Source organism: Nothobranchius furzeri, chromosome 10 (genome assembly GCF_043380555.1).
Source record: "Nothobranchius furzeri strain GRZ-AD chromosome 10, NfurGRZ-RIMD1, whole genome shotgun sequence".
Lineage (NCBI taxonomy): Eukaryota > Metazoa > Chordata > Actinopteri > Cyprinodontiformes > Nothobranchiidae > Nothobranchius > Nothobranchius furzeri.
Window position 1 is genome coordinate 47,197,932 of NC_091750.1, and position 15,548 is coordinate 47,213,479.

The window sequence follows — 15,548 nt, forward strand, 5'->3', positions numbered from 1 at the left end:
ATGAAATTTTATAATTTTATGACTATTTTTTCTGATGTTAACCTATTTCGGTTTTGAGATCATTATGATTTTATGACTTTGTTTTTTTTTTGAAGCACTTTGTGATTCTACCTGTGATAAGTGCTATATAAATACATGTAACTTACTTACACAACAATAAACAAGCGGAAAGTTTCAGTGGTGGTCTTGCAAGGCAACAGCATGCTGGTATTTAAATTTTTACAGCAAGTCAGTAAGTATTTAACAAAAAACAACTGAACACCGTTCCACTTTTTTCTAGAAGTTTGTCGATCATTTTCTTGATGCAAAGCTGTAGAATAACATCCTTGTCTGACTTATTCTTTACCTCTGTAAAAACGTCGGTCCTTACATAACTGCACTTTCAGATCTAAATCGAGTTTCTTTTCTGTGTGTTCTGTAGTAATGCGAGAGCCTCTCAGCTCCTCCTGACTTTTAAACAAACAACATGAACCTGAGCGATTAAAATCAGCAGTTTTCTCAAACCAACTTCAAATATTTTTGCATTTTTTACCTTTCCTCCAGGTCTATTGACAACATATTTTGTCTGTGGACCTTTCCCAGTGATATACTGGTGAAACTCAAAGATTTTGAATATGGTGCAAAAGTCAATTTATTACATTAATCCAATTTAGACTGAGAGACCATCTAAAGGCCCAGGAACCCTTTGCTTGTGTTCTGGATTAATTAGCTGATTAGAGTCTAGAATATTGAACCTTTTCACAATATTTTAATTGAGATTATGAATGTGGGGTTTAAATAAGCTGTAATCATCACAATTGTAACAAATAAAGGCTGAAGTATCTGGCTTTGCATGTAATACATTTATCGCATATGTTAGTTTCACCTTCTAGTTTGAGTTACTGAAATAAATAAACTTCTATAATATTCTAAGTTTTTCGAGTTTCACATGTAGTAAAATGTGGTTAGACTGTTTAACGTTTAGGGGTTTTATAACCAAAAAGAAAAGACAAGTTCCATCATTTCAGTGTCCCCTTTAACATACAATTAACTGAAACGTATTTAAAGTGCATTGATCAGTTTTAGAGCTCACTTTAGACCTACACAGCTCATCAGAGTTCTGAACAAAATAGTCAGGTTTTCACATGTTTTGTTTTTTCTAACACAAGAAATCTTAAAATTAACTGAATTAAAAATGAATATCAACGCAGCGTAAACAGCCGTACATACAGTGGGTACGGAAAGTGTTCAGACCCCCATCAGTTTTTCATTTTGTTATATTGCAGCCATTCACTTGACTAGCTGTCTATATTCTGAGTACCTTATCATTATGAGACACTGTCTCCTTATTATGATATAGGTATCTCTATTGTGAGATGGTAAATCATAATAAGGATATAGTGTCATAATGATAAGATACAACCTCAGAATAAAGATAGCTAAGTCATAATAATGAGACATATTTTTATCAGAGCAGCGGGAATGGGCTTCCATACAAACAAGAGAAAACAAATATGGGGAAAAAGTTTTGTGTCTAACAAAAACCATGACAGAAGCGCGTGGCCACCAGCAGGGGGCGCTTGGGTTCATGTTCTTTCCGCCTACAAGTCCAGACAGCGGGCACTCATTACCCAACAGCCACTTTAACCGTTTTTTAAAAGCAAGATGGCAGCTGTTGTTGAGAATGTTGTCAAACTGTAAGTAGCTACTGGACTTTTCTACATACCACACACACCTGAGCAGGTGACACACAACGAGCTCGCGACACAACGGTTGTGCGGTTACTCACACTCACCGACTCCCTCGTCGGCAAGCTAGTTACTAGTCCAGCTGAGTTATCGGGCTATCCGTCGTGTTTGTGTGCTCACATCCTGGAAAGGAAGTGTAAGTTAGCAGACACGTAGCTAACCTTCCCAAGTCACCAGTAGTGAGGAGAAACGTGTGTGAGCTAATGATGGTGCTACCGTAGTAAGTTGTTGTCTCTGTGGTGAGATGTTATCGTGTTTTTAAGCCTTGGGTGATTAAAGGGGGTCGCTCGCTAACGAGCTAAAGAGTCTGTTTACGGCGACTGGCATTGATGAATGAAAAGCTGAGGTTGGACATGTCTTTTCTGCTCCGAGAGTCTAGCCCCAGCAGCATGACTGCATGTCGGAGTCAACTCTGCTCAGACACGTTGGTGCTTTGATCAACAGAAGGAGCTCAAACCTACTTCCGTTTTCTCTCACGGTGTGTGGTGGTGCAGTCCAAATCCTGGCTAATGGTGCACGCTTTAAAAGAGCGGCAACATGTAACACCCTAAACACTTGCGAGACAACTTGAGAGTATAAATTACACTCAAAACGAGTCAGTTTAGCACCTAAATACTGTCACTTAAGTGATGAACACTATGAGAACGTGTGGGAGTATGTACTTAGTACTTTACAGACATTTTCAGCAATGTTTCCCTTTAGAAACAATAAAACATTAAAGTAAATTTAAAACTTTAAGCCCTTTTTGTGTCTGTTTCTTAACTTTTGCCTCAGTACCCCTTTCTCCTATCAGGCCCTGTCAGTGAAAGCATTTATTTACACTTTTGCCTCATCCTAGGCCTATAAAGCAACTCCTGAACTAGATTAATACGAAGTTGTTGAGCTGAATGAGGTCCCTGACCTCTGTGATCTTGGCCCTTTGAAAAGTTTGCAGGTTTCTGGCAACATGATATATAATGCTCTCAGTCTGATTTTTCTTTCATCTGAGTAGATCGGTGTATTATTGGCATTTCTCAACTTTATTTTAGGTTTTTAACATCTATTTTGAAGCCCAATTGTTTATTTTTAATTTATTAACCTTGACTCACCTTTCATGATTTTGATCTCACGTACTACCGGGAGAGAGGTCAACAAGTTTAGATGAGGATGTTTATTTAGTTAGATCTTTTTGGGATTTCATCAAAACTCAAATGTTTCTATTTAATAATGCTAATATTGCAAATATGTCATATCTTTAAATAAATGAATTTGTTCTTTACGATCAATGCTTATTTATGATTTATTTGTTTATAATCTTACTTTTGAACTAGTTTTCTGAGTGTAAATGTGCTATGTTCTTTCGCGAAGACTGAGAGCGAGGCCTGTTGCAGATGTTAAAGCTGACTTTTGTTTCCGTTACCACTGCAAGGCTTCAAAAGGAACAGAAATGTCATAACTGTGACGTTGTCTCTATCATAGATGAGACTGTGGAAAGTGCTCCAGGGCATCTCCACAGCCTCAGCTGCTGCATAATAAAAGACTGTTTATTTTAATTGTCTGCTCCTTTTTTCCTGGGATCTAACGATTCAAACATGCACTCAGATGTTTGTCATGAGTTAGTTGGCTTCCGTTTTATTGTTATAAGTTAATGTTGAAAATCGGAGCATCAAGCAGCTTTGAATGATCCTTTTATTTTGAAAACACAGAAACTTGTAAGTTTTTGTCCTGTGACCCAGTCTCCCTGTGGCCGTGTTCTGTTAGGTTGGGAGAGCAGTACTACCGAGATGCCTTGGAGCAGTGTCACAACTACAACGCCAGGCTCTGCGCCGAGCGGAGTGTACGGATGCCCTTCCTGGACTCTCAGACCGGCGTGGCTCAAAGCAACTGCTACATCTGGATGGAGAAGAGACACCGGGGACCAGGTGATCACAGAAACAAGGAAAAACTTTTGTCTTTGTAACTTTATTCTCCCATCGGTCTGGCTAGTGCATACTGGTTTGAACTGGTTTAAGTGGGTGTTATGCAGACGGATGTGCTCTGCTGCTCTTCAGGCATGGCTCCAGGGCAGCTCTACACCTACCCCTCCAGGAGGTGGAGGAAGAAACGGAGATCTCATCCTCCAGAGGATCCACGGCTCATTTTTCCTCCTGTCAAGTCAGGTAGCTCACTAACAAGCTCTGCTCGGTCTGTTTCCAGCCCAGAGATGAAGCCAGGCCAGAGCTTTTTGTGTTTTCCATGAAAGAATGCTGAATGTTTCAGTTTTAAATTAGAAAGAAGCCCAGATAAATCCTCATTTGTTTGCTTGTATATTCATGTGCCAGACAGAAACCGAGGACTCGTTTCTGTTGAGTTTAGCCTTCATCTTTTCTCGTTTTGATGCTTTTTGTCCCCACAGAGCTGGATTTAGGCCTGAAGAAGGATGGACTGTTGTCATCAGATGGCAGCAGCCTGGAGGCTCTGCTGAAGGGAGAGTCCTTGGACAAGCGGACCTCCACAGAACCCCGGGGGTCAGAGGAGGACTCAAACCAGAGTGATTACACCGGAAGTCTGAACCCTGCTGCCCGCAATCGAAAGGTTTCTGTCTCATGAGCTTTATTGTTGAATATCGGGACGTTTGGGCTGAGGTGCCTTGACTCAATCAGTTTTCTCATCCACAGAGAATCCTCGAGCCAGACGACTTCTTGGATGACCTTGATGATGAAGACTACGAGGAGGACACGCCTAAAAGAAGAGGCAAAGGGAAAGGGAAGGTGAGGAGAGCTCCCAGTGGGTGGGAGGGACTGTCCTCCCAGCCTGCCTGACTCTGGTGATGTCCACAGGGCCGAGGAGTGGGCAGCAGCAGGAAGAAGCTGGACACAGCAGCTCTGGAGGACAGAGACAAGCCCTACGCCTGTGACAGTGAGTCCTCATGGACACGTTTGTGGTTTAAACACGTTTGTGGTTTAATGGTCCAGGTCCTCCTGACGGTGATGCTTGTTTCATCTCTGCTGGGTTTTGTGACATGATGATCCAACTCTGACATGTTTCCGTGGGTCGGTGGGACTTTGAGTTTTCTGACTGTTCTGCTTGATGTTTTTTTCCTCTCAGTTTCACTTCCAGCAGCGGAACGTTGCAGACTGATCCTGAATCCGTCTCTCTGTGCTCCTGTCTGTCCTCTTCTTCTCTTTTTCAGACTCTATCAAACAAAAGCATTTTTCAAAACCTTCTGAAAGAGGTATTTTTCTCTTCATTACCCCTAATCTCTTATTTTGTCTCCACTGTTTCTGCTTTTGTCCGTGTTGCCAGTTAGGTGTGCTTTCTGTAGATTTCAGCTAGAGTAGGAGAAACCGTTTCACATTTTCTTTGAACCTAAAAGGTTTCAGTCAACAACAGACCAAGTGTTTAGTCGTGGTCACTCGTTTTGGCAGCTTATTATGCATAAACACATTTACAGTTTTGAGCTTCTGGATTTCTCTCCAACATGCTGGAAGCCAAGATCTTTGAGCCAATTTTGTCTTCAGACATCATCTTCTTCACCAGGGCTCATTTATTAACCGTACTCATGAACAGATCTGTGTGTACTTCGTACGTAGGAATGATTTTACGCATTGTGTGGTATTTACCAATTTGTACTTGTGCATAGAAATGTGCCTAAGTGTCAGAACAGCTGTGACCATCCATACAAACACCATCTAGTGGTTGAACGGGAAACTGCAGTACTTTCAGACATTCACACGTTCCCCATCTATAAAGTATTTTACTCCAATAAATAATTATGTTGGTGGAAAAACAGCTTTTTTGCATAATTAGTGCAAAAACCAATAAAAGACACGTGTGACTGACGGGAATCTGACATTATATCATGGCTGTCCTGTGTCAGAGGATTCAGCAGAGCGTGCTCTCAGGAGGGAACGCGTCCTCTGTGAGTGCTCTTATCTCCCCGAAGGAGATCCTTCTGGATCTGTGCCGTGATTCGGGACCCATTGTGGAGCAACAGATAAACCGCACGGATCCCATTCCAGTTCAGATTTTATTTTACAACTACGAGAACCCCACAGAACCTCCTCTGCTCCCCGATCATACTGTTGTCAAGGTAACCTGACCGAGTGACAGCTCAGAAGAGGCTGCACTCTCAGACATTTCCAAATAAAACTAACTCCAAACAGATAACAATGACAACCCATTACTCAACGATTTATCAGATTCAATATTTATTCCTGACGGGAACCTCTCATCTGTCCCAACCGCGTTTATAACCTCTGCAACTTGTTTCGTTCCTTTACACTTTGGCAGCCAGTGTCTCAATCTCGTTGTCAATAAAGTTTTTTTTGCTGAGGATGTAGCGTGACCAAATAAGGTTAATTGAGGGCGTTCCTCTATGTAAATTACTAAGAACGACACAAGCACCTGGGCTCACACAGGTGGGATTTATAATCCGACGGTTGCGGAGGAACGTCCGTACGAGAGGCCACCGCATGTTTCATGAATCAGCATTTTGACCGTTCGTACACACATTCTAAGTTTCATAGGAAGGAATATAAGATAGTTTCTGCGATTTCTACGCTTAATAAACGAGGGCCCCGGACTTCATGGACATGTGATCTTTGTCGATGTCAAGTTTATTTATAAAGCATATTTAAATACAATACAAAGATTACCCAAATGCTGTTCATCAGCAAACAACGATCAAACAAAAACGGCAACAACACAACAAAAAGAGGAAAATTACATATAAATCAAGGTTTAGATCAATTAAAAGAGAGAGTAAAAAGTGTGTCTTTAGAAGAGATTTAAAACTACAAACAGAATTTCTGTCTTTGGTACGTATGTTTGTGTAATTTTAGGAGACGAAAGTAAAAAAAGACGAGTTGCTTTATTAAATTTCATATTTAGACACAAATAGCATCACAGATGTTGTGTTTGGCTCTGTTGCTGCTTACTTCCACTGAACATCTAAAACGTTGAACTTTTTAGCACAAGTGTTGTAAAGGAGAGGTGGAGCTGTGTGTGAGTGAGACCTGGGTCATGTGACACGCAGCAGCAGACCAGTACCAGTGTTTGGCTGGTACTAATGAGCCTCGGTGCCTAGCCCAAAACCCAGTCTTTATTCTCTGTAGATTTTCATTTTGACCTTCTTATCACAGACCCGCAGTTCGAAGGCCTGGGCCTCAAATCGGACTCCTCCTCCTCCTCCAGAGGAGGTCCAGGTGTTCAGGTTTTCTTCACGGCTCGCGTAGAACCCCATAATGTTTCAGATGCAGTGGTCCGTACACGTGAGGCCATGTTGGTGCTAACTCATGACGGCTAAATGCTTTTTTAAGCTAACATAAGGCGACAGTTTTTCAGCCGACTAATTATATGCAACTTTTTAAGATAATGAAGTTGGCCTGAAGCTGTGGTCTGAGATGAGTCACACAAGCCGACTTCATGAGTCATGTTTCTCCTCGAACAGATGAAGATAAGCTAGAGCTTCCTCGTGTCATCTGAGTCCGTGCTTTTGTCCACCCATCGCCTTCCTCTTCGCCTCTGCTCCCTGTAGCCATCATTCCACATTCCATTTCTTCTAAAGGCCTCTGCTTTGATTTGGAGTCTGTTTGATGTCTGCGTGACTCTGCTTGATGTGCTGGTTTGTGTCTGTAGCCACTTTCCAGAGGTGCTTCTCCAACAGCCCGCTAGATGATGATGAAACAGAACCGTTAGAATTTTGAGGAAATGAAAAGCAGAGCTGGTGTGGCAATGAAAGGAGAAGTGCTGTCTCATGACAAACGTCACACACACACACACACACACACACACACACACACACACACACACACACACACACACACACACACACACACACACACACACACACACCCTGTGACAACAGATTCACACAGTGCTGTCTCTGTGCTTTTTAACGTCAGTAGCTTCTCTTATCCTGTTGGTTAGTTTAGTGTTTTTGGTGAGGTTTACCCTCAGACGTGTTTGTAAATCAGGCGTGAGCATTTTATTTAAACATCACTAGTCAGGTCTGGGTGTGACGTCTGAAACTTGATCACCGTTAATGAGTTTAGAATTAGCTTTTATTCTCTAATAAATGAATTAATCAATAGAAAAGTTTATTTTGTCTTTACTCCGGCTTGATTGTCTGAATTTCTTTGATCTGAAACATTTAAGACATTTCTGATGGTGGGACTGAGGCTGAATACGTGCCTTCATTTTTAGTTACAAATAAAGCTTCATAAGGAATACATTAACCTACATAATTAGGTTTCTGAAGCAGGACTTTCTTTATTACAGTAATATTTTATGATTTTATGCAATGATGAATTTATTTTGTCTGATTTTGGTGGCAGTTTGTGGGAAACGCTACAAAAACCGCCCCGGCCTGAGTTACCACTACGCCCACTCCCACCTGGCAGAGGAGGAGGGGGAGGAGAAGGACGACGTGGACCTCAGCGAGCCGGCCTTGACGCTGCCGGATGAGCCAAAAAGTGAGCAATAAGCCCCAAAGGTCAACGAGGACAAACCTGAGATTATTGAATGTGTTTTTTTTCCTGACCAGCTCCCAAAAAGGGCCCAGATGGTCTCGCGTTGCCTAATAACTACTGCGATTTCTGCTTGGGAGACTCCAAAACCAACCACAAGACGGGCCAATCAGAAGAGCTGGTGTCCTGCTCTGACTGTGGACGCTCAGGCACGTTCAGCGTCACGGATGATGACCGCATCACATACGTGTTTATGGGCGAGTCCACTTGTAGCTGACAGTTTATGTTTGTGCAGGTCACCCCTCCTGCCTGCAGTTCACGCCCGTGATGATGGCTGCCGTGAAGACGTATCGCTGGCAGTGCATCGAGTGCAAGTGCTGCAACATGTGTGGCACTTCAGAGAATGATGTGAGTTAGCTGAAGAGATCCACATTTGAGCAGGAATGTAGTTTGTAAAAATGTCTCTGATTAAAAAAAAGGTCCTGAAGAGAAAAGGTTGGAAAGTGTTGTTCAAAAGTTAACTGGAATCAGCAAATCAACAAAGTTGAGCCAGAAGGGGAAGCAAGTGTTAAATCTGAGCTTTTTGTTGTTTCTTTTAGGATCAGCTTCTGTTCTGTGACGACTGTGATCGAGGTTATCACATGTACTGTCTCAACCCGCCCATGTCCGAGCCTCCAGAAGGTAAATGGTGTAAACCTTTGTTGTCAAATAGAGTAGGCCTGTTTCCGCTGTGGGAGCCTCTGGGTAACTACCAGTCCTTCACAGCGTGTCTTCGTTTCTGGGCCGTTTCAAGTACCTGAGGTGGGGTTTGTACTCTGAAAAGGCCCAGTGGAGTCTTGGGTGGGACAATCGACATATAAATATTGGACAATGGGTTTCCATAGGCTCCAATAACACATTTTTGAAGATAAATGGGAGGTGGCCACCACCGCCATTTTGACCGTGTCACAGGTTCCGTCAAGCCCAGACAATTCCACAAAAGGGAAGAGAGGAGGAGCTGAGGGTGGGGCTGTAAGGCTGGGATCAACTGATGACACCTGGTCGAACTAGCTACAAGCTAACCTGAAGCTAATGCGGAGGTGGGAGCTAAGCTAACGGAGGTAGCAACCTAGCTACAACCGGGGTTAACTGCACAACACCAGAGCTTCTGAGTCAGAGATACGCCGGGCTGACCGCTGGGGAAAACCGGGTGGAACACAGAGGTCTCCGAGAGCTCCACAAGCCGGCAGCCGCACAGCAGACAAGCGCCGCTGCGATCTGAGATGCGCAGAGCTGCCGCTGGGGAGAACCGGGTGGAAAGGTTTCCATCCCAGAGCTCCACAAGCCGGCAGCCCGCGCAGCAGTCAGGAGCCGCGATCAGACAGAGATGCGCCGAGCTGCGGGGACGGGAGAATCGGGTGGAAAACATCGGTCTCCCGAGAGCTCCACCAACATGTTATATTTCAACCCATTTTCTAAAATGCAGCATTATGTTAAACGCACTGGGTTTTACCCTATTACATTTAAATTTCATGGTTAAACAGTACATGTTAAAATCTAAGCTCAGCTCGGCAGTGACCTAAAATACATAAATATAATTTTACTTACCGAAAAAAATGAAGTGGAGACTCCTTGGACGCTCTATTAGTGCAATTAATGCCACAGCAAGTCATTTTGTCCAACAATTGCACAAATAATATTCAAAGCACAATACACAAACACAGACACTCAAAATCCCGGAACAGTTTCCAGGCCAGACCGAGGCTCTACTGAGGCCTTTCCACGGAGCTAGCTCTGTGGTCAGGTGGGTCTGATGCTCATTAATTATGCAGAAGTTTAGGCTTTTAATACACTTAAACAAAAGAGTGACAAAAATCCACCCCCCTCAGAGTTGTCATGAGTGTAAACTAGATCATTTAAACCAAAAACATGTTTTGGTACCAGGCTGTAAACATGTTTATTTCTGCTGTGAAATTGGTATTTTTAACATGGGAGTCGATGAGGATTTGCTCGCTTCTGACACCAGCCCCCAGTGGATGAGGGTGGAACTGCAATTTTTGTCACTTCCTCGTTGGCCTCAATTTTTCACCCGCATTGTGGGGGCTTGGGTGGGACTTGTAGGTAACTCTTTCTGATTGGTTGTAACTCAGTAGGAAAGGACATCAGCAGACGTCCCCAAACAACCGGCATTAGTAAAACTGGAAGTGTTGCTGGTGAAGCAGACTGAAAAAAGAACATTTGCAGTGTTGGCGTTGCCTTTAGGTTGCCATTTAAACCCCTCCTACCCAGCGCTGGAATCTACGGTGGTCTCCTACAGATAACTGTAAAAAACAACACTTCTTCTGATCTTTGAATGCCACTTTTCAAATTGCGTAGCTGCTCTCCCCATCACCTTAGTGGATTAAGTTATAACATACGATGTTATTAATGTCCTTTTCTTGCTGATCAGTGACATCATTCACTGATGAAGTAGTCACGGTAAGCTGATGTCCATGCAAAGTTCATAAAGGGATGATTAAGGACCGGTCCAGCATATTTTCCCCACCACTTCCTCCCCTTCCAGAAATTTCCTGGAACTCCTGTAGTGAAAACAGTGATGTGGTACCGGTACCGTGTGGTTTAGGTGAAAAATACCACAAGATGTTTTCCTTTTAAGCCCTGTATGATCAGTTATCATTGTTGTTGCCTGCTGATCTCTATCAAGCCTAAAATTTACAAAGAGTCTTCAGGATTTTAGGTCAGACTCCTATAAATCATTACATTTAAATATCAGGAAGAACTGGTGTTGGTTCTAGTGGGCCAAACCATTGCAATGCCATAATGGCATTTAAAACAGCAGCGTTACTATCAAAAGTTTGCTTCTTCAGTAGCGTGCTTTCTAATTAATTACATCATAAGGCCGTTCCCATTACTGATAAATGCATGTGTTAACTAAAAGTCGGCAGCAAGGTGCGTTTAGAAGGTCATCAGCCGATCTGGAGCTAAAGGGGCGGATGTTTACATCCAAGCGCCCCACAGCCAGTGAGCAACGAGGACAACGTGACCAGTCTGCAGACCTGAAGACCAGCAGATTCACACCTGCAGCAGCGAACCTGCGGGTCTGCAGCCATACAAGTCTTTACCACCCAGCTTCAGCATTTCCATATTTGGGTCTGACCCAAGGATTTATTCATAGATATGCTTTTACTAGATTATGAGTAGTAGAAATGCTAAAAAAGAATTATACGTGCAATTAAAACTCGAGGAAGTTAGAATATCATGCAAAAGTCCATTTATTTCTGTTATTCAGTTTTATAATAAGCAATTGGACATAGGTTTTACTAAGATCCAGTCTATTTAGTCATTTATTTTCTAGTAGTGTTGTAATTTATAGTTAATGAAATAAGTAATAATAATAAGATGGAATTCCATTTTTCTTGCAAAAAAAAGTACCAAATTCTTTATTTTCCCTGTAAATTTGTTACTTTTATTAACTTGTAACTCACTTTTTGATAAAGTAAATAGTAACTGTAACTAAATACTTTTTAAAGTAACATTCCCAACACTGGTCCCTACATCCGTTTGACGCATTCACTAGAAAATGCTAAACGATGGCACCATGTTTGTTTGTTTTTAGCTAGTTTGTTACTGAACACACCGATTAGCTAACACACGACAAGAATCAGCCTTTTCCCAACACGGTTTTCTCTGTGACGTCGGTACAGGGAGCTGGAGCTGCCATCTATGTCTGGACCTACTAAAGGACAAGGCTTCTATCTATCAGAACCAGAACCCACCTACATCGTGATGGCCAGCCCGGCCGTCCTGCAGCAGCATGGTTTGTCCCTGAAGATGCTCCAGGAGCTTCCCTGTCAAGCTGACCTCCCAAGGAAGTTTGTTCTGGAAGAACAGTGAAAAGGGAAGCGTGTCTTATCCAGACTAGCCCCAGTAAGCCCGACTGTTACACTGTTCCAACCTCAGACCCTAACCCACATAGGCAGCATAAACAGCCAAACCATTACCTTCTGTTGGGCTTTTCTACTCAGAGTTGCTAAAGTGTTTTGATTTTTATGAAAACAGCAGAACTGGAGCTCATTAAACTCAAACAGCATCCCCTAGCTTGCTCATGGTGGTTAAAAAATATATATTTTATAATATTTATACATTTCTATGATATATTGGTGAGTATTTAAAGAATTTAAAATAAATTATTTGTCACGTTTATTATTAAAATACACCTTAACATGGTGGGAAAAGTCCACAACAGTGAGGTTCTTCTGTAATCAATCAGATGCAGTCAGAGGCATTTGCTGAGGCTGTGCAGCGATTTATCATCTAATACACACACACACACACAAAGTAAAAAAAAAAAAGGAATTATTGATAGAATCCCTCACACGTCTGTCAAAGTGGCTCCAAAGGTTGCAGAACTTCAAAGATGGCAGGTTGGACTTTTATCTCAGTCAGATCTTTTGTGTTGGGACTCATATTTCCTTTCAGGCTTTGAGGCTTTTATTTTGACAGAACAGTCTATCGCAGACATGACGTCGGAACTGGACGACACGCCCACCCACCCGTCTGATCCACATACGTGATTCTCGTTGATCTCGTCTGCATCGGTGTTCGACTAAAGGGAATTCTGCTGTGTTGTAGCAGTTTGATTATCAATCCTCACCTTTTAGGTTGTTCGGAGTCGGTTTAGAAAAGCAATACACAAGCTCCTGGGTGATGCCGGGAAGAGCAGCGGTCTGTTCAGACTCTGCTGACAGATGGTGTGTGAGAGATGCACCAGAGAGGAGCAGAGATTTAGTCCTGAGGAGAGTGCTGTTTTAGTCACTTTGACTGTTTTCATGCAGTCATTTCCTTCTGTGGCTGATCTTAAAAAGTCTGACTGAGCTGCTGAAGCACCAACTTTACCTCAGAGATGAAACAGCGTTTAACTGTGCTGCATAGAGACGAGACAACTTCAGGAGGAAAGGTGATGACAGCTGCAGCGTCTGCTTCACTAACTCTAGTAAAACAGCTGCATGTTCACTAAGCGCTCTCATATCCTACAGAGGTGTGTGTGTGTGTGTGTGTGTGTGTGTGTGTGTGTAGGCAGGGGGTGTAATATAACTTAACCATGCTATCATGTCTCAGTAGCCAACTAACCAATGCTAAAGCGTTACATGAAATTCACTCGGCTTCTTTTCTTCTTACTGTGTAGCCCTACTGCTTCATCTAGAGAATATTGTAGCTTTTTTGTATTCGGCAGTAAACGTTTGCATACCTGATGCGTGGGACATTTGGGGATTAGGTGGAAGTTTTTTTTCTAGTTAATCCTGTCATCAGGTCTCAGCTGAGCCTTCATGCAAAGCTCTAAACACAACGAGAAGTTTAATCATCCAGGCTCGATAACAAAGTCATATCTGGTTCTGGTGTGTAATTATTGCTTAATTATAGATTGGGAGAGATTTGTTACATATTCAAATCAAGATTATAGGTTTACATGGTAGGTGGATACTATTTGGGTGGATTGTAATAGACTATTGTATAAAAATGTCTTCAGGAAAATAAAATACCAGGCACTATGATCAGCTCGTCTGCCTTCCTTATTAACCAACCAAGACTTCTCTGCATCCAACAGGAAACAAATAGTTAAAAAGATCAGTTATTGCACTTTTTTATTGCACTCAAGATACAACAGTCTTCTATGGATCAATACAATCTCTAAGGCAGTACATTTTTACTCTTAAGATTGTCTACACCCAACATCACAGCAGAATAAAAATATTCATGAGAGGATGGAGCTCAGCTGTTTGGATTATTACTATGATGACAGAAGCTGCTGACAGCTGAGTGGAAAAAGAGGATGTTAATGTCACACTGGTGAATCATCTGCTGGCAAAAACAAGGATGGAGATTTGGAGGATGGAAAATGGCAATTTGTGCCTCAGGTAAGGCTAAAAACACATTATCACACAACAATAAATAGGAAGTGAATCCTTCCATTACTCGCTTCTCTCTAATTGAACATTCAAACATAAAAGGGGAAGTCATGTTTGGTTATTTTAATGGTGTGATCTTGACGACTATTCACGAACTTGAATAAAATAAGAGAATCCTGCAGCTTTAATTTGATGACTGACTTGGCTCGCTGCCATTAACAGAAGACGTCTAAAACTTGGAATTTACCATTTTTAAACCACATTTTCACGAAACCCTCACCGTCTGTTTCCATGGCAAAATGACGTTGCTCTGCTTGTGGCATGTACAGGATGACTTGCCAGGCTAACATTTACAGTGATTTTTAAAATCGAATAACTGAAAATCCTAACGCTGAAGGGCAAACTAGTGCTAGTCTGACTTAAAGCTTTCATAGCCTACTGAGCATTTACCGATAAGCATTCATCATGTTACAATAATTCACATACATGTTTTAAAAAATATCAAAATACCACAAAACAAGTCTAGAGAACAATCATTCTTGTAAAACTTTGTAAGTTATTTAACAATTATAAACAAAAAGCATTGTCAAGTAGATAATTATACGGCCACCTGGAAGAAGACAAGAAACCCAGGATCCCTTTGATGAAACATGTAGAGTTCACGGCTCTACTCTTCAAAAATACTCTAAAAGTAAAACTATAGTATGTGCCCACATTGTTTAAATGGCTGCTAACAGGAGCAAGTGAAATGCAGCATTATTAACTATCAAACACACATGCTGTAAATGTGTGTTGTTCTGTTTGGCCAAATCTCTCTATTTTTTTAATGACCCTATAAAATGTACAAGAAACTTCACTTTCATTGTCGTACCTAAACATTAAGTCTACTACCAACTAGAGGTCAACCCATATTGGTTTTTCTATTGCTGATGGCAAGGAGACATGGTCAGCCTGTGGCCGACGTCTAGACGTTTTCCGCCTTATTTTCATGCTAAAATGCCACTAATAACATCAGTTGATGCACAAAATTTCTGAAGCTGAATCCGTTTTTGAACTCTGAATTTATCTATTAAATCTGCTCAGTGTTAAAGTCAGACACCCAAATAAAGTTAATTTAGAGTATTGATTATGTTGATGTTATTAGTGATCATAAAAGTACAATTAAAATCTGCAACAGCATGGGCTGCCTGAGGAATTGGCTTTACTAAGAGCGGTAAAAACGGTAAATACCAGACCGAAATATTGGTCTACCCATACTACCAACCTGCACCAAAGGTTTATGATGATCATAAAGTTTATAAAATATTAGATTCTATAGTAATAAGCCTTTTAAAAATACTTTGATACTACATTTATCTCTTTACGCACCTGTTGGCTCAAAGTCATCAAAAAGAATGCATTTTAACATTGATTATTCTAAAAGTCTATTTTTCACACTAATGTAAGGGTGTACATTCAAACATCCGGAAGTAGTCTCAAAGAAAACAGCACAGGGAGCCTAAGTCTCC

General features: G+C 41.7%; 1 protein-coding gene across 2 annotated transcripts; it reads left to right on the forward strand.

Moving 5' to 3' along the window:
• The first annotated feature begins 1,554 nt into the window (after positions 1-1,554).
• dpf2 (double PHD fingers 2) lies at positions 1,555-12,150 on the forward strand. Of its 2 annotated transcripts, XM_015960862.3 has the most exons (12): positions 1,555-1,676; positions 3,468-3,628; positions 3,758-3,865; positions 4,102-4,280; positions 4,364-4,456; positions 4,526-4,604; positions 4,879-4,920; positions 8,024-8,161; positions 8,233-8,364; positions 8,451-8,563; positions 8,755-8,836; positions 11,839-12,150. In XM_015960862.3, exons 1-12 carry the CDS (start codon positions 1,645-1,647, stop codon positions 11,919-11,921), a joined length of 1,242 nt encoding a protein of 413 aa, XP_015816348.1. In that variant the 5' UTR covers positions 1,555-1,644; the 3' UTR covers positions 11,922-12,150. The 2 variants fall into 2 exon arrangements, with proteins under 2 accessions (XP_015816348.1, XP_015816349.1); XM_015960863.3 differs by lacking the exon at positions 4,879-4,920.
• Positions 12,151-15,548: the final 3,398 nt, after the last annotated feature.